The sequence below is a fragment of the Sapajus apella genome, unplaced genomic scaffold, assembly GCF_009761245.1.
Source record: "Sapajus apella isolate SASKATOON/1434 unplaced genomic scaffold, GSC_monkey_1.0 scaffold56, whole genome shotgun sequence".
Taxonomy (NCBI): Eukaryota; Metazoa; Chordata; class Mammalia; order Primates; family Cebidae; genus Sapajus; species Sapajus apella.
In genome coordinates this window covers 1,556,281-1,583,807 of record NW_022436996.1, presented here as the reverse complement: position 1 = coordinate 1,583,807, position 27,527 = coordinate 1,556,281, and the positions used below count along the sequence as shown (strand labels likewise).

General features: G+C 52.7%; 1 protein-coding gene across 2 annotated transcripts in view; it reads right to left on the bottom strand.

Annotated features, from left to right (window-relative positions):
- PTPRN2 (protein tyrosine phosphatase receptor type N2) overlaps window positions 1-27,527 on the bottom strand; it is an 831,505-nt gene that overhangs the window by 23,916 nt on the left and 780,062 nt on the right. For both annotated transcript variants that reach the window (XM_032244877.1, XM_032244876.1), the window contains 4 exons: window positions 24,694-24,771; window positions 7,501-7,620; window positions 6,169-6,335; window positions 1,127-1,180 (listed from right to left, as the gene is read on the bottom strand). In XM_032244877.1, coding sequence (XP_032100768.1) covers window positions 1,127-1,180; window positions 6,169-6,335; window positions 7,501-7,620; window positions 24,694-24,771 — 419 coding nt within the window. The remainder of the gene's footprint in view (window positions 1-1,126; window positions 1,181-6,168; window positions 6,336-7,500; window positions 7,621-24,693; window positions 24,772-27,527) is intronic.

The window sequence follows — 27,527 nt, the reverse complement described above, 5'->3', positions numbered from 1 at the left end:
GCTTCCCGGTTGGAAGTTCACCCTCCTCTACAGACACACACGCTTCCCTATTGGAAGTTCACCCTCCTCTACAGGCACACACGCTTCCTGATTGGACTGGCAGGCTTGGTGTTTCATCATTGCAGGCAGATTTCCTTTGTATTCTAGGCAGGAAGAACATTCCATAAGACAGTTCTAGGAAAAGGGAGTGTGAGTTTCTCACCAAAAATAGTTGGGCATCCAGTCCAGCAGAGACAGTTCTATTAGGTTGAGTTTTCTTTGAGTAAAATCTATTCTTACTGGTGCAGTTTTAACCTACTTAAGGATATGAGTCACTGAATTTCTACCCAGAGGCCTGAACCCACAGGATAAACTGGAGGAGGCTGTCCCTCTTGTAATGACAGATTGTGTCCCTGTTCATAGCTGGCCCCAAGCACTTCTCACCGTCTGCAGAGCGGTCCGAGCCTCTGCTGAACGTCCTGGCGGCTGAGGCAATGCGATAGGCTGAAAACACGGTCTCGATGCCTTTGTTTAATGACGCCATAGGGTTTAAGAACAAGGACGGTGGCGGGGCGTGCACATGTGTGAACAGAAGGCCGCACATGTACTGTGGGCGGCCAGGAAGTAGGCCATGTGAGGTCGGGTGCGGTGGTTCACGCCTGTAATCCCACCACCTTGGGAGGCTGAGGTGGGCAGATCATCTGAGGCCAGGAGTTCGAGACCGTCCTGGCTAGCACAGTGAAACCCTGTCTCCACTAAAAATACAAAAAAGTTAGCCGGGTATGGTGGCATGCCTGTCGTTCCAGGTACCCAAGAGGCTGAGGCAGGAGAATTGCTTGAACCCAGGAGGCAGAAGTTGCAGTGAGCCGAGATCACACCGCTATACTCCAGCCCGGGTGACAGAGCAAGGCTCTGTCTCCAAAAAAAAAAAAAAAAAAGCCACGTGCAGTTTATACAGGCATAATACAAGCAAAGACCGACTGTGTTTACCCAAATGTCATAGAAAACCAAGTTCATATTCTTGTTTTCCTTTAGCAGTGCTAGTTATATTTACTAAGCAATTAGAAAGTTAAGCTTCTATATTCAATTGCATAGATTATTTTTTGAAGTTGCAAAGACTTCTCAATCCAGTAAAAGTTGTACTTGCCTGCAATGAACAATTATTGGACAAGAACGGCCCCTGTAGCACTTGTTTACTTTTCTGAAATAAAAAGAGATATAAAAGTTATACTTGTGTACTAAGACTCTGTTATCCAAAACAACTATTAAAGCACAAGCCGGTGTCTTTGAAATCATTGTGCAATCACTTGTTTTGACAGAGAAAATAAAAATTATACACACAGTATCAAACATTTATTCTTCTTCTCAACATGATGCTATTGATTGGAGCTTTAAAACCAAGTCTTACACATTTACTCTGCTTTCTCCTTCCAAGGACGGATGCCAGGCTTTGAACCCGTGGGCTTCTGGCCTGCCCCACCCGACCCATCCCTGCAGGCTCTCCTCTTTCTATTTCTGCTTCTGTTGACCTGACCTTTCGTTGCGATATATGTTGATTCTTTGCTAAAATTTTTGAGTTTTGTAGTTTATGCTCAACATTTCTCACAGTCTAGACATCATATTGGAAACCGTTATTTCTGTACTGTCTAAAATAGCATCTTCAAGGTTGTTCTTGACCTGTCGGCGTTAGTAAGGATATCTAAATCATGGAGAAACCTCTATGATGTCCAAGATGAGTCCTTTCCATGTTTATACCTTTGATTACACAAACAACTTCATTGTACAGATTCCAGATCAGAAGTTGTGAAAATTAGCTATGATCATACATGTAAGATTTCATAACCAACGCCTAAATCAAAACAGAGGGCTGATTTAAAATTCACTCTGTAAACCCCAGGTTTTTTTTTTTTTTTAATTCAGTGAAACAATTAAATATGTTTATGAAGTCCATGAGTTGTGAGATATTTCTGAATAAGTAAAATTAAAGACGGAATCTCAGTTTATTGGAAAAAAGCATGTGGGGAGCGGATGTGCTGCATGAACTCCAACAAGAAACAAATTAAAACAAAGTGGAAGTATGGATCATAAATGGGAACGTGGCGTTTCTTTGCAAAGGCTTGCCTGTTCAGCACCAAACAGTCAGTGGAAAGTGAACATTCCATCAACTGGGTGCTTTGCTACAAACCTTTGCAGCGGAGAGGGGCAGGTGGCTGTGGAGGGAGGGGAGGGGTGTCCAGTGACCGATGAGCTGAGGGATGCTGGAACATGGTGGAGCCCAAACCGTGGAGCTTTGCCCTCCTCGCCTCCTATTCAGGAGTTATGAGAACAAGGCCCTTCTGGGGGAGTGTGAACCCCCAGTCTGGAGGGGACGGTGGGAACTGAAGGAACAGCGGCAGATCCCAGACCTCAGATGGGACGCCGCAGCCCAGCCAGGGTGCACTCGATGTGTGCTGGCCTGTGTCTGTGAAACACGAGACCCATGCTGGACGATGGGGCGGGCTCAGATGTAGGCAAACCAGCAAGGGCCCCCTGGGCCGTGTCACGGTGTCTGTTAGAGGTGTTTATTGCTTCTGGGGCACAGGTGGTGTGACGGCTTTGGAAACAGGTGGGGGACAGCACAGTGAATGTTTTAAAGGCAACAGCACGTTACACCAGAATGCCATGAACATTCTTGGTCCTTGGAGAATAAACAGGTTGGAAAACAGACCCGTTTATGTCTACCTCTACGATTTCCCATTCCTGACTCAGGCTGTAAAGCATCGAGGGCCCCTGACGACAGAATGGATGCCAGGTCCCAGGGGTGCACCCCAGCGTGAGGGTGGGAGGCCCTCCGGCTCGGTCAGGACCGTGTGTGTGTGCATGAGGCTGCATGTGTGTGACAGTGGGGCCTGCGTGCACGTGCGTAACGTGAGCGCGGATGTGCCCACGTGCCCACGTGTAGGATCAAGCAGGCTCCACTGTCAGAACAAATGGTGAGTGGTTCTGCTTTGAAAGACCTTTCGCCTTGGGCAGAGGAGTTTGCTGGACATGGCTCAGCCTCTGAATGCTGCAAATGTGGACGACCTCCGTTCTGCTCCTCCAACTTCCCACTGTGTTCCCCGCTTCGGGGTACACGCTACATAAAGCCTGAACTCAGCTTCTGCAAGTCCACACACGTCAGTCACCAAGGGTTGCTCATTTTTCCTCATGAGACCAAGCACACAAAAAAACGGCACCGAAAAACCACCAAACCCCAAACCCACACAGCCGGGTATCCTGTAAAAAACTGTGCTGGGTTGAGGAAATGGAGCGTCAAAAGTCAGTAGACGGCAGTGGCTCACGGACAGCTGGTCAGCTCCTGCTCTGGCAAAATGCAGTCATGACCCCTCTGGCTAAGAAACGCCCCTAGCGAGTGGGTTCGTGGCTATGGTGGCCTCAGCCTGCTTCTCCACTCCTGAAACTCCTGTCTGCATCTCACGGTGTATGTAGGTCAGGTACCGTTTTCTCAGACACAGTGAGGCTGGCGGCCTTGGCAGGCCTTGGGAAGCGTTCACTGTAGTTTCATATCCATACCAGCCTCCGCCTTGGGCTCGATCTACTTACAAAAACCACAGGCAGTCAAGGGCACGTGCAGTGTAGATGCAGGGTGTGGCATGGGTCAGGACTTTATTTACAGAGGGTTGTGCACTTGTATTATTACACGCAAAGCATCACAAATAGAGAGGCAAAACCGCGACATATTGAACACAAGAGCCCATCCGGTTGACCTAAGATGCAGAGCACGGGTTATTCAGGAAGGTGACAGCGCCCCGCGGGACTCCATCAGAACAGAGCGCCAGTGAGCAGAAGTCTCCAGCGGTAAGAAGAGTTGATACTACAGACACTTCGACAACAGGAGTTCACTGGGAAAGAACGATTAGTGATACAAACCGACCCGGTCACCGGGTGAGAGCGCACCGTCATGCAACCCACAGCAAGCAAGGTCAGAGGTCGTTAGAGGCTCAGAAAAGGGGCTTCCCACAGTGCCCCGCAGTGCAGTCACAGTTTCCAATGATCACTTTTGTGACTATGCAACTGGGCTCATATTACTAGCTGCAACATCACAAAAATGACACTGGCCACCGCTAATTAGCTGGCAAGGTAAGGGTTTGTCCATTTTACCGTGAGCAGCGTTAGTGCGTGCCGTGGCACAAGAAGGGAGAGGGTAATACAGAGAGAGAGAAAGAGAGAGAGAGAGAGAGAGAAGTTTTTAAAGCAAAGCCCTCACATGTGATGCTAATTATCTCTTAGCAGTTTCTCTTTAAAGTGTAAATGTGCTCCCTCTGGGCTCCAGAAATATTTAATTACACATCTCGGTGCCTGGCGAACGCGCCAGGCCAGAGTGAGAATGCCTTGTCTATTGTTCAAAGATAAGAAACCCTGGAGCGTGAAGATGATCACTGTCTTCAGAAGTGGCCTCACCTTCCCGGTCACTGAAATTGGGGTGGCTATTTTATAGAGAAAATCGGCCACCCGAAATGTGCGTCTAAGTGTGAAGCTTCCTGAAAATGCGATCATCCAAGCCCACTGTCCAGGTAACACAGGGAGGGCGGCTTGGCTGAAATGCTGGACAGTGCCCAGTGAGGCAGGTAGTGAATGCTTCCTACTCTGACGTGGCTTTCCAAACCGTGTCTGGGGCTCATTAGCTTTTGAATTTAACAAAAACCTTCTTAGGCCGTATCTCCTCAGACCCTGGAGCAAGGGAAATCTGGGAATCCAAGTTTTCTTTGTGATGAATCGTTAACACAGAGGGCTGGTGATGTGTATGCTGCGGTCCATATATGGATATGGACATAGCCCATGTGCATATATGTGCAAACACACGGATGAACACAGAGACGGGGCGTGAAGAGGAATTCCCGTCTTTGTGGCTACATCCATTTTGCCAGGAATGACTGTGTTTTGAAGACCCTATTTCAGGAAATTATGTAAGATTTCCGCATAGTATGTCTTTAGAAGTAAATCTATATTGAGAAGATGTGCATAATGGCCAGGAAGTCGGGGTGGGCGAGGCGGGAACTGTGTACAGTAGCTGTTTTGGGGTCTGCGTCCCGGGGTGGGGGTGACGCAGGCGGGGGTCCCTGTGTCTCCTTGGAGAGGCTCTTTCACACGCTATTGATTCAAATTGCAAAAAACCATATTTTGCTTTTCAACATAGACTAAAAGGCAAAAGAAATATTATCACAATAATAAGCTTCAGAACCTGCAATACACACTTGAAGAATTCCACAGAGAACTCCAAACCCCTTCTTTGCGACCGTCCTGCCCTGTCGCCCTCCCTCCTGCACGTAACTGTAGACCCAGGATGAATCACCGTCCGGATGGAGTCACCCTGTGACAGCGGCATGGCGCCGGGCTAAACACGCTTTGCTCTCACTCTCCTTGTCTCATACTTATCTAGTTTCCTCACCAGGCAGACTTCTGATCAGTTAAATGTAAGCTATATTCTATAAAATTTAGAGCTCGGCCATTGATGCTCTTGACAATTTCATTTTCTCTGTGGTGTCTGTTCACTCAGCACCGCTACCTAGCCCGCGTGGCCCAGCCGTTTGTCACAATCAAAGCTGTGTCTTAAAGGCTGCTGCTTCTCATTGTCAATTTCTTCCTGTAAGACAGAGTCTAGCATTCATTTCAACAGTTCAATAAATACGCTCTGAACCCTGACAGCTTACTGGGTGACTGGCTGACCGGGGCGATGAACAAAAAACTGGATTTAAAAAAAATGGTCAGTTTCAAAATAGCCCTAAAAACATAGATAGCCGTGGGCTAACCGTGTCCAGGCTTTCCTCCAAGATGGCCCAGGGTGGCGTCTGAGCCTGCGCTCGCTAAATCGTCCATCCCATGCAGCCAGATGAGAAGCCAAACTAAAAATCTGAGCTTCAGTCACCAATGTCTTGTGACACACACACTTTAGGGCTCTTTGTGAGTTGAAGAATCTTATCAAAAATCATGACCATATTTCCACCATTCTAAGACGCCTCTTCCTCCTCACACTTTAATGGCTCTGAAACTGGGAAATCGCTCACAACTCACGTGCAGTTAACAGAGCCTTCCTTCCCCGCGCTCCCCTTCCCTCCGTGGTGCTGGTGCGGAAGCAGGGGAGCCTGGCATTGCCCACACGCACGCATGCACCCAGCGCACACTGCCCCGCCGGCTGGCCGCGTGTCATACCTGCGGAAGTCCAGGAGGGGCCGTGCGGACGAAGGGACTCCCCGGTCATACCAGCTCAGGAAGTGGAACTGGGTCACGGTGCGCGTCTCGCTGGTTCCCAGGTTCTTCAGGTAGAAGCTCCTCACCAGGAAGTCCTCACACCAGATGTGCTCGGAGACCAGGTTCACCTGAGGCGGGAGAGGAGGGAGACAGATGGGCGTGGACGTCGTGAACCAAACCGCAGGCGCTGAGGAGCCCAGAGCCACATCTGACGAGAGCGGGGTGCTGTGAAGAGGCCACGTTTTACAGCACAGGCAGGTTCCCTCGGCTCAGCGGCCCCCCACCGTCCCAATGTGAAGACTTGCACTAAAGTCAGCTCCGTGCAGTGTGTGTTGTTTAATGTTATTTAGGGGCTTGACCATCAAATGATTTTCTAAAAAGTTACAATCCAAAACTATCCTACTTCTTGTCTTTTGCAGGTCTATGTGATATAAATCCTCAAGAAAAGTAACTGGAGAAAAATTTCACCTTGAAATAAAACCACCAACACAGCTACGTGTTCTGCTAAACGGTTCCACTCTAAGTGAGACTCCGTCATCGAGGGTGCACCTGGAGGCCGAGCAGGTGAGCGAGGCTCGCGCAGGTGCAGCAGGATGTGAGCCTGCGCCCAGGCAGCACCCAGCCTCCTCCTTCCTGCAGGAACCCCACAGCCGCGGCGGCGTGGTTTTGGGTTCACGCTTAAGCCTCTAACAGGCTTCCTGCTGGGGGCTTGGCATTCTCACTCATTTTAATGCAAAACGGAACCAAAGCATGCATTCTAGAGCTTGCTTAATTGCCTGAGTTTATTTAGTTCATTCTTGACGTGGGCAGAAAATCCAGCAACAGAATAAACTTGTCAGCAGGTTACCCTCAAATAAAAAGTCACATGATCCAGCCACAAAACTCCACGTAGAGCCACAGGAAGGCCACAGGCTCAGGTGCTGGCATCAATAAGCAATTAGGATGGTAGCAGGCAGGGTTCTTTTTAAAAACAGACCCCACTTAAAGGCCTGTTATATGGGACGGGAGCATGCTCTCAGGCAGGTGTTTTTTCTAGGCAGCCTTTGGATTTAGAAAACCTAAAAAGTGAAAACCGCACCACATTCGCAGGGTCTGCTTCATGACCACACAGATGTGGGAAGCATCCACACGGGCAGCGTGGCCCTTGGGGGTGGCTCAGCCTTGATCCCTTCATCGTGGGGGGCGTGGACCCTCCCTGCATGGGGCCCTAAGATCCCACTTGAAGGAGGAGTGGGCCCCAGTGCTCCCCGCCCAGTGGGCAGGTCCCGGCCCAGGTGGTTTTGGTGTGAGTACCTCATAGATGTGGTAGAGGTTGGAGCCTTCATCCGGCCAGTAGTGGTAGCACTGCCGGACGCCGTTCTCCGTGAGGGGTGTCAGCATGACGATCACCACGCAGCCGCTCTCCCACACCATCTGTGGACAGAGAAGGCCCATGGCTGCGGTGTGACCATCTCATCACCACGTAACATGTGTCGTTACTGCACTCAGAGGCACGACCCACATGTACTCCATCCACAGGACATTGATTTCATTTTGATCAGACACGTCCACTCTGTGGCTGCCTGAGCATCTCTGAGTGCACTGGCTCACAGCTTGCATGTTCCATGAAATGCTAAAAACTTAACAAATTTATCCCACATGTTAGAGCTTACTCTGTTCTAGGTTCAGCCACGTGGCTTTCCAGCTTTTGATCTGTAAAGGAAACTTTCTATAACACACACATCACCGCCAACAGGCGGGCACTTCCCGAGGCGGCGTGAGCAGAACCTGGCGGACACCGTCACTTGCTGTGGCTGGCATAATTCTGCACACCTAGAGAAGCGTGTTGCTTCGTGAAACTGCTGTCCTGTCAGACGCGGCCTCCGAAAGGCTTCTTTTCAAAGTACGTCACAAAAAGTAACATTGCCCTGCTGGAATTTCTTTGGTTTACATAGAAATATCACAACACTATTCACATTAAAGAAAATCCCAAATTGATTTACTAATTCTTATTTGCCACACTGAAACACAATAAACACACATAAGCACATTTAAACACAGAAATCACAAAGACACAAAGTCCTCCGACTTCGTTTCTCTGCAAACACAACTGGCTATTTGTGGCTGTAAACCTCCATATTAACATTTACAGCCTAATTACCCAAAACCATTAATCCTGTGGGGCACACTCATGTGGCATTTGTAGATTTTTATTAGCATATTAAATTATAGAGCGAAGAGGGGTCTGCTTTTTCTGCAATGGATTACATTAACTTGGCAGAAATGTTTACAAGCAACTGCATTTACATGTAAATTTGGTGTCCAAGAGAGTTTCTGTTTCTTTTAAAAACAGATATAAAAATCCAATTAAGATCTTGTTATTGGAGGAAGCCAGGAGCAGCTCTGCGACAGAGGCCGAGTGGGAGGCCCAGCTCCCCGAAAGAACAGTGACTCCCGCCGCGGGTCATCGTCCTGCCTCTGACCAGGCCAGGAAGAAGGCAGCCAAGGCGGCCCAAGCTGGACAGCGGCCCAGAACAGGCCGTGAAGAAAATGAAGCTGCTGTCACAGAACCACAGGCAGCAGAGGAGGAAAACGAGGCCGTGGCAGAGAGACCACAGACGTGGATTTGCTGACCAAGAGCTCGAGGACTTTGAGAGGAGGCAAGCAGCTGGTCGAGCCTCGCCGGCGCCCTGGCCTCTTACCCCGACAGTCCCGACGTTCACATCAGCCGCCCCCCACTCACCTTGCACGGTCGGCAGCTGCTCAGCGACACCAAACCGGAGTTACGCTCAGGCCGTGCTTACGGCCTCATTGGCGTAAACGGAACTGGAAAGTCAGTGCTGCTCTCTGCGATTGGGAAACGTGAAGTGCCCATCCCTGAGCACCTCGACATCTACCATCTGACTCGAGAGATGCCCCTGGTGACAAGACACCCCTGCTGCGTGTGGTGGGCGCTGACACAGGGCGGGCCATGCTGGAGAGGGAGGCGGAGTGGCTGCTCACGAGGACGCGGAGTGTGAGAAGCTCGGGGAGCTCCGTGAACGCCTGGAGGAGCTGGATGCCGACACGGCAGCAGCGAGGCCTCGCGGATCCTGCACGGACTGCGTGTCGCACCTGCCATGCGGTGCAAGAAGCTACAAGGCTCCAGTGGAGGATGAGGGCTGCCCTTGCCAGAGCCCTCTTCATCCAGCCCTTCGTGCTGCTGCAGGGCTCACCAGCCACCTGGACCGGGACCTGATGCTTGCGTGTGGCTGGAAGAACTAAACCTTTTCAGCGCATCTGGGCCCTCGTCTCCCATCCGAGGACTTTCTGGATGGCGTCTGTGCCAACGTAGTCACATGCACGACAAGAGACTGAAGCATTACGCGAGTAATTATGATCCGTGTGTGAAGCCGTGGCCTGGAGGAGAGCCAGGTGAAGAGGCTTCACTGGGGCAAGCTCAGATGGCACACATGAAGAACTACACTATGAGGTCTGGTCACGGCAGTGCCAAGCTGGCCCGGCAGGCCCAGGGCAAGGAAAAGACACTACAGAAAACGTGGCCTCAGGACTGACAGAGAGGGTCCTGGGCGACGAGACGCTGTCATTTTATTTCCCACCATGTGGCAAGATCCTGCCACCTGCCATTATGGCGCAAATGTGAGCTTCGGGTATACACAAGACGGGCCTTGCCCCTCCAATCATCTAGAATGCGGAACTGACCCTGACGCACCAGTGGCCCTGGAAGGGACGATGAAGCTGCTGACCTGAGAGCTACGCCCCACGGACGGCAGGTTCCGAAAACACATCGAGAGGACCGTTGGCATTCATGGGAGCAGCTGGACTTGGAGCGCTTGCCTTTGGAGTACCTGATGAAGCCCTGCCCGGAGATCAGGAGAAGGAAGAAATGAGGAAGATCGCTGGGAAACAGCAGGTGAGCCCGACCCGAACTCGCCAGATGGGCAGAAGTGCCGAGTGTGTGTGGCCTGGCTGGCCTGGCAGGACCCCACACACGTGCTCTTCCTGGACAAGCCCACCAATCACCTGGACGTTGAGACTATGGACGCCCTGGCAGATGCCATCCATGAGCTTGAGGGTGGTATGATGCTGGTCACTCATTCAGCAGGCTGCACGGGAAGTTTGTGTCTGTGAGAAGCGGATGATCACCAAGGGGCCTGGAGACATCCTGGCTTCCAAGGAGCACCTCAAGTCCAGGCTGGTGGATGAGGAGCCCCCGCTCACCAAGGGGACCCACATGTGTGAGCCCTCTGCCTGGGCTCAGGTCAGGAGCTCCATCTGGGGACTGACACCTGCTACCCTGGCCAGCCGTTCAGGACAGAACCCGGGGCTGCATTCCTGCATGGCTGCAATACCGCTCCCCCAGCCTCTCCCCTGCCCCTCGACCTGCCTTAGCTGCACTCTCTTGTCTACAGCTGGACAGTGCCTGTCCGTTTCCCGTCCTCCTTCCAGTTCCTTCTGTCCATGTCTGGACTCGGCTGGCCGTTCCCTCCAGCCCCTTGCTGGTTACCTTACTCTGAGTGTGATGCAGTCAGAGACACATGCAGGTTAGCCCAAGGGCCCACGCCTGGATTTGGCCCTCGAAGGAGCGTAGGATCCTCGTTTTCTGGGTTTTGGTGATGTTGGAGGAATGCCCACCGCCCCCATTCCTTTTTGCTCTGGTTTAGAGTTCTGGATCAGAACCTTCGTCCCGGTCAGTTTTTAAATAATTATTTAACAGTGTGACTTTTAGGCCTGCGTGGCATCTACAAAGCGCCCAATAAAGAAAGAGGAAGCCATGGTCCCTACCTTCAAAAAAAGAGTCTTGTTATTTTAAAAACACACCTATCTCAAATATAAAATGCTGTCATCACAGTGCGTGTTACTGAACTCCCCCTTTACATTTTAAAAACCAGACACGTGTGACATTTTCCACTTTTAATATTATTTGTGTTCTCATGGGGCTGAAAGAGTCAATACCTTCAGGGCGGGTCATTGTGTATCATGGATGTCCAAAGCTAAGGAACCAACCGAACATTTACGAAAAGTCCACAAATAAATACGAATTACGCTCAAACTCACACACTTCCTTTCTCCTTAGCGCCCATCCAACACAAGACGAGAATTCAGTGCATGTTTCTTGAAGCTTTTCAGGCTTTCTAACCTGCTCCGCCAAATCAGTACTTCCATCACAGAACAACTTAATGTGCCTTCGGAAGGCAGAGAAGCTCATGGAAGCCATTATGAAAATGAGGAAAAACACAGATTTTATGAGTGTAATAAAAACACAATGATCTCCACCATAAACTAATCACGCGGCACTTGGCTCCTGCCGCCCAAGTGTGTCATCACGGGGCCCCGTGGACTGGGGGAGACGCGAGGTCTGGAAGCCACGCTCATTGGCTCCGGCGTCCACACTTCATTATGGGGCGCCTTCGTGGCTCTCTGAAGATTTGGTTAAGATTAAATCCAAATGAAACTTAATTTAAACAAACAATCCCAAAGGCGCTCTGGGGAATAATATTTCTTTTTAGGTCACTGTGTATAAAAGCAGAGAGGGGAATTTACTAAATCAAACAAATAGGCAGCCCGACTGGGTACCAATATTACAAGCTGTTCTCGGACCTGATCACATTATCTTGTGTTCCTGGAATCGGCACATAGCAACCCAATCTAGGAGGAAAGCTGTGAGGTGTCTGCATCTGTTCCCGGCTTTCGGCTGCTGCGCCTGACCAGTGAACCTCAGAATCCACTGCGGAAAGTGGATTCAGAATACCAGTAAGAATCCCAGTCAGGTCAGGTTCTGTTTCCAGTCGGGGAGAAGTTTCACGATGCTTTTTCCTTGGCTTGGTCTCTGTTCACAGGTGACATGCAGAAAGTGCCAACCCCTGGCACCTGCAGATGTGACCTCATTTGGAAACAGCGTTTTTCAGACGTAATCAAGTTAAGATTGGTTTGTGTCACAAATCTTTGAGAAATCTAAACCCCTCTCTTTTAGGAGGTAAATAACAACACAGGATCCTTATTTAATCTTAGTGCAGTTCATTGGAACGGCAGTTTACAAACTGTATTGCTGAATTCCGGAAATGGCTATTTTTAGCACTTCCTGTTTGGTGAAGGATAAGAACTAGGCACCTGTGGCCACCTGCTCACCTGAGCACCTGTTGTGTGTCAGGCCCTTGGCTGGAGGTGCTGAGGAGACAGACCCTGACAGAGGCCAATGGCAGAGTACCCCTGGGGGTCTGTCCCTGGAGGTCTGTCCCTGGGTGCTGTGGCATTCCAGAGCTGCCCACGACACCCTCAGACTACATAGTAACAGCCTGGGATCACTCTTCCTAGAGAGGAAGCAGACACCGCCATCCCTGGATCAAACCAAATGCCACCAACATGGCCAGAAAATGCGCCTTAAGAGCTGGATCCCAGGCGTGGATGGCTGCACCACGCTTTGGAGGGGAATGGACGCTCCCCCGTTTTATGAGCTCCTTCTCCAGAGCAATGTCCCTGCCCTCCGTGTCCCCTTGACGGCTGCAGATGTGCCTGCTCAGTGGGCCTGAGATGGGGAGGGGAGTGAGGCTGTGCTTTGCTGTTTATCATTACAGCAGGAATGGTGGTGCTCAGCCCAGTGGTTCTCAGAGATCACCCAACACTGGGGTTAAAGGCCGCCGCCGCCAGGCTCTGTGAACCCCACCCATCCTGACTCGCCGGCAGGGACCCAGCAGCGTGCACCGTGGGGTCTCCTGGCGCCTGTTCCGCGGCAGCAGGTGGAGAAGTTCAGTAATTCAGGCAGGTGACCAGAGAGCAGAAAATGCAGACTTTGGCTGTGATTTGACCCAACTGAGTTAGTTTATGACTGTAGATTGAAAAACCACATTGCTGTTTGTTACAGGTTCAACGGTGTCCTCCCCACAGCTTACACTGATGTCCTAACCCCGGAACCTGTGACTGTGGCCTTATTTGGAAACAGGATCTTTGCAGATGCAACTGAGCCAACGAGGGTGGGTCCCAATTCAACGTGTCTGTGTCCGTGGAAGAAGAGGGAAGCACCTGGAGAAGGTGCAGACATAGAGAGAGAGGCCACGGGCAGGCACAGAGAGAGGCCATGTGCAGACACAGAGAGGCCATGCATAGACACAGAGAGAGGCCACGCACAGATACAGAGAGAGGCCACATGCAGACAGGCAGAGACAGAGCGGTGCAGACACAGAGAAAGAGGCCATGTGCAGACACAGAGAGGCCACGCGCAGACACAGAAAGGCCACGCGCAGACACAGAGAGAGGCCATGTGCAGACACAGAGAGAGGCCACACGCAGACACAGAGAGGCCATATGCAGACACAGAGAGAGGCCACATGCAGACACAGAGAGAGGCCACGCACAGACACAGAGAGGCCACGTGCAGACACAGAGAGGCCATGTGCAGACAGGCAGAGACCGAGTGGCACAGCCACCCATGCCACACCCCAATGGCTGGTGGCCACAGATGCTGCGGGGGCCGTGAGGGACCTTTCCCCGCGGGCTTCGGAGAGTGTGACTCTGCTCACACCGGGATCTCAGACTTCCAACCTCCAGAACTGCGAGAGGACACCCTCCTGCTGTTTTAAAACAACCAGTTTGTGGCACTGTGTTATGTCAGCCCTGGCCACAGAGGCACCCGGCACAAGCTCACTCTCCCCTTCACCTGTTGAATCACCCACAGGTGTGGAACAATGCCCACACCACCTACGCTTCAAATCAACATCGATGGAGAGGAACACAGGGCCTCTGCACTCTAGGTCCTTCTTGAGTGCTAAGTTTTAATCAGCAAACGAATAAAAAAAATCCAAATGACCCAACTAAAAATGGGCAAGGGATCTGAACAAACATTTCTCCATAGAAGACGGACACATGGCCAGCAGGTACGTGAAAAGGGGCTGGACATCCTCGGCCGTCAGGGAAAGCCAATCAGACCACAGCGCCCTGCACCTCGCACCTGCTGGGATGGCTGCCCCTGAAACGAGGACGGCGGCCAGTGCCGGTGAGGACGTGGAGGAGAGGGACGCTCACACACACAGTGGCAACGTGAGCTACGGCTGCCGTTACAGAAGACAGCGTGGAGAGCCTGAAAAAATGACCCGGAGCCACCGTATGATCCCACAGCCCCACTGGGGCTGGAGACCCAAAATAAGTAAAACCAGCGTGCAGAAGGGACGCCTGCACCCCTTTGCCTATGGCAGAACTGTTCACAACCAGCAAGATTCGGAGCCAGCCATGTCCACCAATGGCTAACGGGTAAGAAAATGTGGCACACACACAACAAAATAGCACTCAGCCTTAAAGAACGAAATCCTTCGCTTTGACAAGACGGCTGAACCTGGAGGACAGGACGTTAAAGGAAATAAACCGGCCACAGAAGGACACGCACCCCGTGATCTCACTCACACGTGGGACCTAAAAAGGAAGAACTCAGGAGCAGAGAAGAAGGGGGCTGCCAGGGGCTGGGGGCAGAATGGGGAGCCCTTGATCCAAAGGTGGAAAGAAATGTTCGGTTCTAGGATGGATGAGCTCTGGAGACCTGGGATTCAGCGTGGGGACTGCAGTTAGAGAAGTGTTGGGCACAGAGATTTGCCAGGAGGGCAGATGCCAGTCTCCCCACACACAGAGGAACGGTGACTACGCAGGAGACACAATCACTAGCTTGACCGTGGTCACCATTCATGACGTCTGTGTGTGTCAAAACATCAGGTTGTACCCCTTAAATACATATGATTAAAAACAACTCAACTGGGCATGGCGGCTCACGCTTCTACTCCCAGCATTTTGTGAGGCTCAGGCAGGAGAATCCCTTGAGGTCAGGAGTTCGAGACCACCCTGGACAACATGGCAAAACCTTGTTTCTACTAAAAATACAAAATTAGCTGGGTGTGGTGGTGGAAAGCCTGTAATCCCAGCTACTCAGGAGGCTGAGGCAGGAGAATCCCTTGTACCTGGGAGGCAGAGGTTGCAGCGAGCCGAGATCATGCCACTGCACTCCAGCCCGAGTGTCAGAGTGAGACTCTGTCTCAAACACACACACACACACACACACACACACACACACACAACACACACTTAAAAAAAAACTCTCTTGAAGCCCCACTAAGACCTGATTACAGGGAAGATGATCAATCTGAAATAGTGAAACATTAGACCTGGATGTGGTGGTGTGCACCTACAGAGTCCCAGCGACTCGGGAGGCTGCGGTGGGTGGGAGGATCATTTGAGCCCAGGAGTTTAGGACCAGCCTGGGCAACATAGTGAGATCTCATCTCTGAAAAACAAAACAAAAAGCCAAAACCAAAACCAAAAAATTGAAATGGTGAAACACCAGGCCATTTCCTCTACAAACGTCCCTGGGCCCCTTCAGGAGGAAAGCTTCTCCTCCTTCTTAGATCTTTTGTGATGCATCCCTTCCTGTGTTAGTCTTGTCTTTGTTCTTATGCCTTTCCTCTGGCGGACTGTCGTCTCTAAAGACTCCATTGTAGTCCAGTTACATGTTCTACCCTGCCCTCCATGGCGTCTAACCAATGTTTCATTGAAAACAGCTCACAATTCTAAGAGGCCGTTTGGATATTTATGTAAAAAAATAACTGAAAGAAAATGCTATCAAAGGCCTGCATGGCAGAAGTCCTCCAGGACTTGCGTAGCACCCACATCCTGCTGCATGGCTGCCACGAAGACGCATTTCCTCCGGAGCAGGAGCGGGGCCTGTGCAGTCCGGCTGCACAGCTCATTTCTGTTGTGAATGGCCTCTCGTGGGCTGAACAAAGGTTCAGCCTTGTCAGGAAGATGCGGCTGGATCTAAAAGGATGAGGAGGCAATTAATGGGAAAACATGCTTTTCACGCCTTAGAAGCTCACCAATGCCCGGAAGTTAAATTGTGTGGTCTGAAACGGATTAAAGAAGAAGAAACAGTGTGTGTGACATCTTTTGCAGGGGACACCTTCAACCCTGCTCTCACGCTGCCTGGAGGACAGTCCTAAGAAATAAAGCTTTGGATGGGCACGGGGGCTCAAGCCTGTAATCCAGCACTTTGGGAGGCCGAGGTGGGCGGATCACTTGAGGTCAAGAGATCGAGACCATCCTGGCCAACATGGTGAAACTGCGTGCTGGCAACTGCCTGCAATCCCAGCTACTCAGGAAGCTGAGGCAGGAGAATCACTTGAGCCAGGGAGGTGGAGGTTGCAGTGAGCTGAGATCACACCACGGCACTCCAGCCTGGCAGCAGAGCCAGACTCCATCTAAAAAAGATAATAAAATAAAGAAAGAAACTTCAGCCTTTGTGGCTTTGGTGCTGTGAGCGAGCCACGGGCTCCAGGCCACGCTGCACGCCTTTGGACACAGTAATATAACCCAACGTGGGGCGACGAAGCCTGACTCATTGTGCATCTATCTGGGTTTTTTTTTTTTTTAGTAAACAAATCTGTCAGTGTGGGATCCCTTTAGGGATGACATGGTGAGGTGACATAGCCCCCCCCACACGTCAGCAGTGTTTACGGAAAGGCTGCCATGGGAGCAGCGGGAGGAACCCCCCATTGGGTGTCAGATCGACTCCTGTGCTCCCATCCCAGGGCTGAGGAGCAGCTGCAGCAGCCTCTGGGACCTTCTACCAGCAGTATTTCTGCCCAGGAGGAAGAGCAAGCTCTGAATGAGAAGGGCGTGCCACTCCCCCGAAGTCAGGTCCACGCTCTCTGGGAAAGACTCACAGCCCGCCTGTGTGCAAACAGACCCCGTGTGGCGAGGGGTGGCTACCCTGCCGCGGAGGGGTTCCCACGGTGGGAATGCACTCCCACACATGGACTTCCTCTCCACCCAGCCTTCGTGTGACCCCTGCAGGTGCCTCTGTGATCAGGCATTGGACCTGCACAGGCGTCAGCCAACACCAAGACTCACGGTGGCCTCTGCCTGTGCTCATGTTCCCAGTTAGACACGTGCGTGGTCTCCTTCGGGGGAGCTGCTGGATGAGGCGGCCTTTTCAAGATCAGGACCTGACACAAATGCTTCACATCCCGTTGTAAAGCAAGAGAGGAAGAGGAGGGGGAGAGGGGAGGAGCAGGGAGGGAGGAGCTGGGCGGAGGCTGGGGAACCGTCACGCCGACGGGAGCAGCAGAGTCTGCTGGGAGCCGTGGGAGCCAGGCAGGAAGGACACTCAGGACCTGCCCCCTACTAGGGTCCCACTTTAAATTCCGCACGTGTGTGGCGAGAGACCGACCGGCCATCTTTGCGCTGCCCCACGCGGAGCCATGGATGAGCTTTGAGGTCACAGGTTTCAAACCCCAAATTTAGATAAGGTAATGTGAGAAACGGCTTCTTTCACCTTTAAAGGTGTGTGAATTTATGAACAGGAAAAAATCTGGCAAGACCAGACGTTGGAAACATGACAGCGTCCTGGAAAATTGAGGGTGCGTGTTGTAGCACACATCAGTCATGGAAACGAAAATCAAGGTTTTCCTAAGAAATTAACTAAGAATTAACACAATTCTTATGTTTCCCGTTAACCAAGTAACGCCCCTTAAAATCAACCCATCTGTGAGGTAGCAGGTTCTGACGTCACTTCCTCTGCCAGCTTCCCGGGTCTCCCACTACTGGGGTCCCTCTTCCATCAGTCACCATCCGGGGGTGAACAGGGTGATGACCAGCCTGAGTGTTCACCCCACTAGGGAGCCGCAAGGGCTCGGGGACATTCTAGTGCTCTGGCAGCCAGGCCACTTAAGGTACCCACGGACCCACAGCAGACACCGTGGCCCTGGGCTGCACTTGTCTGGTGAGAAAAGAGAGGCTGCTGGACCCCGGGTCTGTCCTGGACACTCAGGGTCCCCGCTGCTGGACCCCGGGTCTGTCCTGGACACTTGGGGCCCCCGCTGCTAGACCCCGGGTCTGTCCTGGACACTCGGGGCCCCCGCTGCTGGACCCCGGGTCTCTCCCGGACACTCAGTGCCCCCGCTGCTGGACGCTGGGTCTGTCCCAGACACTCAGGGCCCCTGCTGCTGGACCCCGGGTCTGTCCCGGACACTCAGGGCCCCTGCTGCTGGACCCCGGGTCTGTCCCGGACACTCAGGGCTCTTGCTGCTGGAGGCTAGTCCGTCTTGGACACTCAGGGCCCTGCCGCCCACATGCCGAGGGAAGCTGAAAATGGCTGTGTGTTGCTGGGGGCCATGAGCCAGCTCAGGCTGAGCAGACGCCATCTTCGGAGGATTTAAACGTTTTTAAAAATTAGGTGGTGTGGGAACATCCCCTCCACTGAGGCCAGGCCAGGGTCATCTCTGGATGCTCTGAGGTCTGGTTGCTGGTGGTGCTGATGGCAATGCCCACAATGGTCATCCCGGGCTGATCAAGAAAGATGCCCAGAGACAGTGCATGGTACAGAGTCCAGGCCTGCCACCTTCCCACCTGCCCTTGCCTGGACCAGTGCAGTGGCTGACACATCAGACAGGCATGCAGGCAGGCAGATAGGCAAATGAGATAGGCAGACAGACAGACAGGCAGGCAGACAGGCAGATAGACAGGCAGATAGGCAGACAGGCAGGTAGACAGGCAGACAGGCAGAAAGGCAGATAAGACAGGCAGATAGACAGGCAGACAGGCAGGCAGAGAGACAGGCAGAGAAGACAGGCAGACAGATAGGCAGACAAGACAGTCAGACATAGACGGGCAGAGAAGACAGGCAGACAGCTAGGCAGGTAGACAAGACAGGCAGACAGACACAGACAGGCAGGTAAGACAGGCAGACAGGCAGGGAGGACAGGCAGGTAGACAGACAGATGAGCCACTGGTGCCCGTGGTGGGCACCCCTGTATGGTGCCAGTCAGCTCTCAACTGTCATTCTTCTGCATTTTGGCCTTGCCACCAGTGGCTGGCAAGCAGTTTGGAAAGAAACACGTTTAAATTCTTTGGGTCTTCCACAGTTCCAAGTTCAGGTTTTTTTAACCATCATGAGAACTATGATCTAGGGATGCTAAATAATGAAAGTCTGTATTTACGTCATCCTGTCCATTTGGAAATGAGAAAACGTATTCCCCCAGCGGAGGCTTCATCACAGAACGCTTTACAAAGCAGAGACCAGAAATTGACAGTGCACCTTTTTCCTGGTAAAATGTTGACAGGTAATAAGAGCCTCACACATCCGATGCCAGTCGGACACCTGCCGACTTCAGCGAGTGCTTTGCACGTTCCCTGGGGTCAGGGGAGCTGCTTCGTGTCTGTTCCGTCCTTAAAGGCAGCCTGTTGGTCAGACAGGTGAGGCAGGACGAGACGCTCGCGTCTTCCGCTTGGCTGAGCCTCCCAGGTGGGAACCAGTTCCCACAGTGGCTGCCCCAGCGGCAGGGCTCCAGGGCCCTGACCTTCCACGTCACGTCTGCAGCCACGCACGGCACCTGATCTTGACAGGCCACGCTGCCTACATTTCTGGCTTAGAAACAACTGTTGTGTTTCTATCTCCCGGGCATAGCCAGGGCTTGGAGGTGACACACAGAGGCTACCTCTGGAAGAAGAGCACATCATTCTGCAGCTCTTTCTAGAAGGCAAGGAGGGATGGCGGGTGGCCGACGTGCCTCGGTTGACACGAGCCACGTGGCACCGGCTGTGGTGGAAGGCGATGGTGGTGGTTGTCCGCACCCTTCCCCTGCCTCCCCAGCTGTCCTTACCCTCCAGCTACTGTCCTGCCTTCAGGGGCTTCTCCGTGACGGCATCCTGTGCCCTCAGGACAGGGCTGGCCTGGGGACGCTGAGGTGCCCCGTCCCTGAGAAGCAGCAGACCTCGCTTCCCTATGGGGCAGTCCCAGGACCTGGAGAAAGCGTCACTTTATCTCCAGTGTCTGGGGAGTCTGACTTTCACCTACTCTGTGCCTTGAGACTAAGCACAAGTGTATTTTTGTAAACAATGCCTGCTCGGGAAACGCCAATGTCACCGCAGCCAGATCTCTTTTTTCTGTTTACGGAGACGTGTTCATGAATGACCCCTGCCCCATCACGGTGCCTTCTTCATTGGCAAGGAGCGTGTGTGGTGGAGAGACACCCTGGTGCTCCCCGTATCTGGGTCTAGAATGGGCTCCCCCCAGCCGTGTGGACCTGGCTGGGTCCTTATGGCTCTCTGGGCCACAGCTTCATCCTGGGTAGAACTGGGCTCGCTCTGTACATCTCTATGTTAATTGTAGTGAAATATCCATCACATAGAATTTACCATTTGTGAGTGTGCAGTGCAGCGGCAATAAGGGCCTTCCCCTGCTGTGGAACATCACCTTCGCCACGCTCTTCAGAGCACTTTTACCCTCCCAGGTGGAAACCCTTGCCCCACCAAGCCCACAGTCCCCTTCCTGAGCCCCTGGCCACTGCCCATCTACTTTCTGTCTCTGTGACTCTGACACCTCTGAGAACACACGTAGGTGGAATGAGGGGCTTGCAATGGCCTCATGGCAGGGTCAGCGGCTCGGCCAAATGACATCCCATATGGAGGGTGCCTGCCCTGGGTGTGGCACCAAAGAGCTCAGTAACTGTGGCTCCCTTTCTTCCCAGCATTTCCTGACGCCAGCCTGCACTCGGATGCCCCCTCCGCACGGGTGTGTCTGTCTTTCACTCAAGGTGGCCCCATTTGACACGTGGGAGGCATCTTTGCAGATTAAAATAGACCTAGAGAAAGGCTCTCTGACAGTACGCAGGGCCGCGGGGACCGAGGAGCGGACAAGGGCCTCTCCTCTCGCCATCTGTCCGGATATTCAGCCCCCCCAGGCAGCGTGTGGACAGCAGCCGGCGCTCAGAGCCTCGGGGTGTCAAAGGCTGGCTACGAGGCATTAGCCTCCTTATTTAGAAGCACCGAACAAAATCGCAAAGCCTCACAAAGCCAGGCTCATGTTCCTAATTTTAAATTTATTAAAATATGATGAACCCTCCTCGGGATCTGAAGAATAGACTTAGGATTGTTTAGAAAAAGTGTATATACCCACGGCCCGGATGCCAGCCGAGGCCAAGCTCCTGCGTGGCGCCTGGGCTGACGGCGCCGCGCGGATGGACGGGCAGCTCGTGGGCGGCGCGCCGTGCGGAGGACGGCCTTTCCCACCTCTCACCCCAACCGGTTCTCTTCTGCACTTCGGTATTTCCTGCGGTGATTTTCAAAGCTCTCACCTCGCTGGCTGTTTCCACCAAACTCTCTGGCTAATTTTTCTTTTGTGTTTTGAATGTCAGCGCCCTTTTCGAATGTATGATCCCAGGAGGAACAGCATATTCCAGACACGATCCCAGAATGACCGGCAGAGAGGAGGGTGGAAATGTTTCCTTCTAACATCTTGACCTGACTTCAAACAGTGTAGCACAAGACTGTCCCACGCCTACAAAGTTTTTTCTCTCCATTCTTCCTTTAAAATTATTCCACACTTATAAGAAGCGTTTATATGACAAAAGGACACCGTCACCCCAAAACGGGTGTCCTCTCCTTAAGGTATGCTCTATTTCTCATCCACTTTGCTGCTCACTGGCAACACTGGTTTCTGAACAGTAACTCAGACTTCCACAGACCCCCGGAGAGGGTGTAAGGACCGGGAATTCAGCTGAATGGCTTGGAGGGCACTTGCAGGCAAGGGGTTAATTTGAGGCACATCTTCCTTTAGGTAATGAATTTGTTTTTAGGAATTTCTTGATGTAAGTCAAAGTTTTGGAAATCAAATTCTTGAAATGCATCCAGCCTACGTACAGAGCTGGTTTAGCGCAGGAAAGTGTGGTGTGCGGTGAGCGGCGGCCCTCTGTGGATTTCCCTAAACATTCCGGGCTTTGCTCACGGCGGCAGCAGCGCAGACAGAGACACTGTGGGCCCTGCGGGAGGGAGAGGCGGGGGGAGGCCGCCGGAAGTTGGGCTGATGGGGCCTTGTGGTGCTGTGCCGGGGTGTTGAGATTTACTTGGGGGGGTTGGTAACTCTCAACACTGGGGAAGAGGCTGGCGCACTTGGAGTGGCCTCCACGCCCCGGGCTCCCTGAGGGGACGTCCCCGAGCTCCTCTTCCAGCCTCCTCTTTTCTGGACCCATGGGCCTCCGCGCAGCGTTTCTTGCTGAAGACCTTGCGGCTCTCCCGGCTCCTCTGCTTCTCCTTTGCCTCCCAGCTTCCCAGTGACCTCCGAATGGACTCCTGCCACGGCCCCTGACTCATCATCAGGTCATGTGGGTGCCAATGAGCTGCTTGGAAAGGGTCTTTATTCTTAGCCATTGTACCGGGTAGAATAATGCACCCCAAAATCTGTGTCCACCTGGAACCCAGGAATGTGCCTTATGTGGAAATAGGGTCTTTGCAGGTGTGGTCAAGTTACAGTTAGGTCACACAGGACAGGACCAGCTCCAAGCCCTTCCAAGAGGAGGGAAATTTGGACCCCGACGCAGATCCATGGTGGGGAAAGGCTGTGTGACGGAGAAGAGGGGGCGCTTCGGCCCCCGAGGAGTGCAGCGGCCTGGGGCAGACATGGCTGCCTTTCCCATCACGGCCTTTCTCACTTGACCCCATGTTCACGCTCACGCTTTCTTCCTGGAGTTCGCTGATTTCTGGCAGAAAAGAAACACCTGTGGATGCACCCCAAGGAGGAGCCTCAGACCAGCACTCAACAGCCAGAGATAAAAGGAAGGGGCTTTGGGACCATAACCTTCGGTCCATGTCCGGATCCTTGGTTGGCAGCAGGGAAAGGCCCAGACGGGGGTTTCGGGAGGAGACGCTCACTCCCACTCAGCCTGTTGACTTCGTCACCACCAAATCCAGCTTCGTCCTTAAAAATGCACGTTACCGTGTGTTTAACAAAGTTCTGCCTTCTGTGGGAGGTTTCAAGGACCAGCGTTGCTTCCTCTGCCTGTATTGTGCTAGAGAGGGCAGAGAGAACCTCAACTTTGGATAAGATGAAAGAACACATATCTGGGGGCATCCCATGCCACACATAAATAAGCACGTTTTGGGTCACGGGTTGAGGTGGATGAAAACTCGGTGGTCTTGGGATTCCGTGGGTATTCTCTGCCACCCTACAATTCCGAACACTCTGTCCTTTTCCCTGGGAAGCCCGGGTGAGTGTGTGCAGCAGGGGGCATCCCTGGGTGGGCCCTGGGGCTCCATTGTACTGGCAGTGCTGGGATGGATGGGTCCACGCTTCTGGAAGGCAGGTGTGTGCCAGGCAAGGAAGAGCTTCCTACCACGAAACTGTCCCGAAACGATCACCCCAGGGTGCTGTCTTCCCTGGGACAGGCGTGTCTCACCGGGCTGCGTGAGTCCCCAGCTGCGGTGAGGAGCGACCCAAGTGCCCCAGGGTACTAGGACCAAGAGCCCCCAAAACCATCCGAGCACCACAGGTTTGCTGTGCCATGCTGGGGTTACAAGCTTTAACAATGACACACAGAGATGCAGGTTAGTTTTATTTTTTCTTCAACAGCGTGAAGACACAGGCAGACAGAAAGAGCAAGAGGTCACAGCAACGTGTTTCAAACCCCGGCCTCATCTGCGCTGTCGTGGGCAAGTGATGCCATCTCTCCAATACCCATGTGTCTTGCCCATAAAACGGGATGATGGCACCCAAGGATTCAAATGCTCACAATACAAGGGCGCTCAGAGGCCCTTGAAAACCCTGGTCTGTTCCTGACTTTGCAGAGACTGTTCTCAAGAGCGGAGGGAGGAGGCTCTCCTTCCTGCAGTCGGAGTACGCGAGGCTGGCGGGAAAGCCGGGAAAGGGAAGGGAATCGGAAGAGCCTGGAGCAGAAGTGAATCTGCTGACGCTGAGGAGTGGCTGCGTGAGGAAACGTCTCACCTTGGTGCCGCCCGGGTGCCCGCGCTGTGGGTCACCAGGAGGCTACGGCCGGGTCCCGGCGTCCCTGCCTGGATTCCACCGCGTGGGTGACGCGTCACAACCCACCTTTGTCCCGGCTCAACTCTTAGGCGTCTTCTCTGCCAGGCTCGGGGCCATTCATGCTCAGCTTTGTCACGTGGCTGGTGAGGGAGGGCCGGGGGGCAGCCGCGTTCCAGCTTTCTCACGTGGCTGGCGAGCGGGGGAAGACTCCACCTGCCCTGTGTGTGTTCTATTTGCTGACGTCGTCAGCCCCACATCTGTGCCGCCATCCGTGTGACCTGGGCTTTTGCCGCATAGAGAAGCAGTGCCCGGCCTTCAGATGCACGGGGACTCCAGGAGAGGGGGGTAAACCACACGGGAGCGCCCGCGGTGACCATCGTGAGGGTAACGCCATGGACAACAGGCGCATTTCAGTAACGTGTAATAACGTAAACACTAACTTCATCCTTGCTATTTTATGAAATGCAAAGTAAAGTGACTTCAAAGTAATGATCTTGAAAGCATCAAATCTCTCAAAGGGAATTCTTTCATACTCAAGTTTTGGAAAACAAAAGATTGACAATAAGAGACATGAACAGACTCAAACTCCGACATACGTAACACTTGATGAACGTTTCTAAGTGAGTTTGATTGGCTTTATCAGATTCGAGATGCAATTCATGACCAATTTATCGAGATCTTCTTTTCAGAAAGAGAGATTTTAATTTAAAAAAGTTTACCTGCCAGAAGTCGGCCACGGTGGCGGGCAGCGGTCCCTGGGTGGCGATGTACACTGGGTTCCTAGGGTCGTGATCCATCTGTGGAGACAGAGCAGGGCGGCAGGGGTTAGGCGGGAGGCAGGCAGCCCAGAGGCAGAGCCCAGGCTCAGGAGGAGGGAAAGGTGGCAACACACCACTTGCCCGTCACTGACTCCAACGAGCGCCCGGCACAGGTGGGGACCCCGCCGTCCTGAGCCTCCAGCCTGGGCCACCGCGTTTGAGATGCTCTCCTTACACCCGAGGCTGAGGTTCTAAGAGCAGCATCAACAGAAATGAAGAGCAGCATCAACAGAAATGAAGAAGAGCAGCCCAAGGAGACCAGCAGCCGTCGCCAGCCTGCTCAGCAGGTGCGGCCCCACGACACAGGTGAGCTTCCCGGCCACAGAGCCAGGTGGACACCCTCCGAGCCCACCCACGTGTTCAGGAGAAAGAGCCTCTTGCTGGAGCCATAGGGCCGCCTGGGGTGAGGCTGAGCCCAAGCTCTCAGCGGAGGGTGTGAACGCGGCTGCCCCAGGCCGCACGGACAAACGCACCAGCGTCCTGGGAGAGTGGGCCAGCGCTGCCCGCTGCTTCCCGGCTGGAGCTAGCGCGCGTGCGTGGGGCTTGTTTCTGTGTATCCTGGGAAGGGGACACGGGCAGAGCCGGTCGGCTGGGCCTGGGCCTGGGTCTGCGGTGGAGCGGGGGCGGCAGCCCCCCCCGGGTGCTGCTTCCTATTCTGTTTCCCCAGCAGGCGGGGATCGGAAACAGCGCAGGTGTGGGCTCTCCGCCTCCCCAGCTTGTCCGAACGCATCCTGCTAGCTCCAACGGGAGACGTTTGGCTTAGAAGACCATAATTATTACATTTATTTCGAAGATTAATCACAGAAAAAAAAAAAGAAAAAAGGACATGGGGACGAAGCCTCGAGAGGCAAGCAGGATTTGAGCACGCGGCTGAGGCGTGTCAGATGGAGGCGCTCGTCTCCCAGAGGCCAACCCCAGGCCACGCTGCAAAGGACACGAAGATACCAGGTCACCACTGTCATCCCAAGGCACTCAGCAGCTCCTTCCCACACCTCCCAGGAGCACCGGCAGAGACCGAACCCTGGAGAGCTGGAGGCGGTGCGGGGGAATCCTCTCACCTCGGGGGGCAGCTGCGTGTGCACTGACACACAGTCCTTTCTTCTTTTGTGTGTAGGACTGGAACTTACTCTTGCTATCAGGGTTTGATTTGAGATTTACAATGCTCCGGAATTGAAGGTAATTATTAAGAATACATTTCTCAACACAGTGAAAAGCGAGCAAGTTTTAACCCTATGTGATTTTAAGCCAACACACGAGGACCTCCGTGGTGGCCCCGGTGTCACCTTAAGTGCTGCTGCATTTGGGAAGCTGACGTGAGGCACGTTTTCTTTCACAGAGACCCAGAGCAGCCATGTGCAGCCGCCACCAGCCTCAGAGATGACGCTGTCAGCACAAAAGAAGGCACCGAATGCACCTTATAATTATGTTCCCATGAAAGAGGGGCGCGCATAAAGGAACAGATGTAAGTTATTCTCACAGAACAACATGGTGATTCTAGCCGGGGCTGGGGGAAGGCAGGGAGAAAAGCTTTCTGTGCATCTGATTTAGTGATTCGTAATTAAAACCGGACCTCGTTTTGAAATTCGCCACCACACACACAATACAGGTAAAATCATGTTACTGTCACTGAAAGCCCCAATTAGAATGTTTCAGTAGAAAAACGCTTAGCAGAAAGAAGGAGTTTTGATTTTTTGAAATATGCATTTGTTGGGGGTGACAGCTATTTACAGAGACCCCTGTGTCTTCCCTGCAAATAGTAATGCACAAAAAGGAAAATCCCACCTCCTTCTTAAATGTGCCTTTTTTTTTTCCCAGAGCAATTTCTACAGCAACACATTTTAAAATTGTAAGTGTGTTCAAGCTAGCACATTTAGTTGCTTTCAAGATGAGAACTAGGTGATTGAAAGTAAAATTCTGGATGGGGTTGCAGGAGAGTAGCTAACGTGACTGTTGTGTTAGGTCTGAATTGCTAAGGTGTCCTGAAGTTCACACACCCACCATGTGCTCCCACGCCCAGGACAGGAGCAAACACAGCCGGGGTGCTGGGAGGGGTGGCTGAACAGGAAGTGTGGGCTGTGCAGACTCAGTGGGGACCGGCCTCACCCCCCTCCCGCCTGCCTGCCATCCTGTGGGGGCCACTGGGATGGCGGGAACAGCACGACGATCCACATGGTGACATGAGTCATCAGTTTAAGAATAATTCAGGAGACAATCAACTCATTCCAGGCACATAATTCTGGGCGGAAGCCTTCTGCACAAGCAGCAACCACCAAGGCCACAGGTGGCCTCTTGTGGTTTCACACAGCCTTCGAGGAAAAGCCAAGCAAATACTTAACTAACCAAACAGAGATTTTATTCCATTTAAGCTTTTCAGGCAGGAAAAGTGTCTTCGGCGGAAATCAAGTGAGCTTCTACCAACACTGCTTTTCCAGCAAGGACATCTGCCTGACGTGACATGGTGGTGTGTCCCGCCACCTTCCCTGCCCAGAGATCCACATGGCACCTACTCCGGCTTCCTCCCATCTTCATTCCTCATCTTGGCCTTCTACTGGTTACTTTCCACTTCACTGTGATGTGCTTTTTATCTGTAGGAGTGTTCCGTTCTCGACGCAGACTGCCTGACTGTGGACATGGTCACTGTCTCGGCCTCAGTCTCACGAGCTGTAGGTGGGTGTGGTCAGGGAGTGAGGAGCTTGGGTGACGCAGTTTCTAAGTGTCCTTTAGCTCTGGACTGC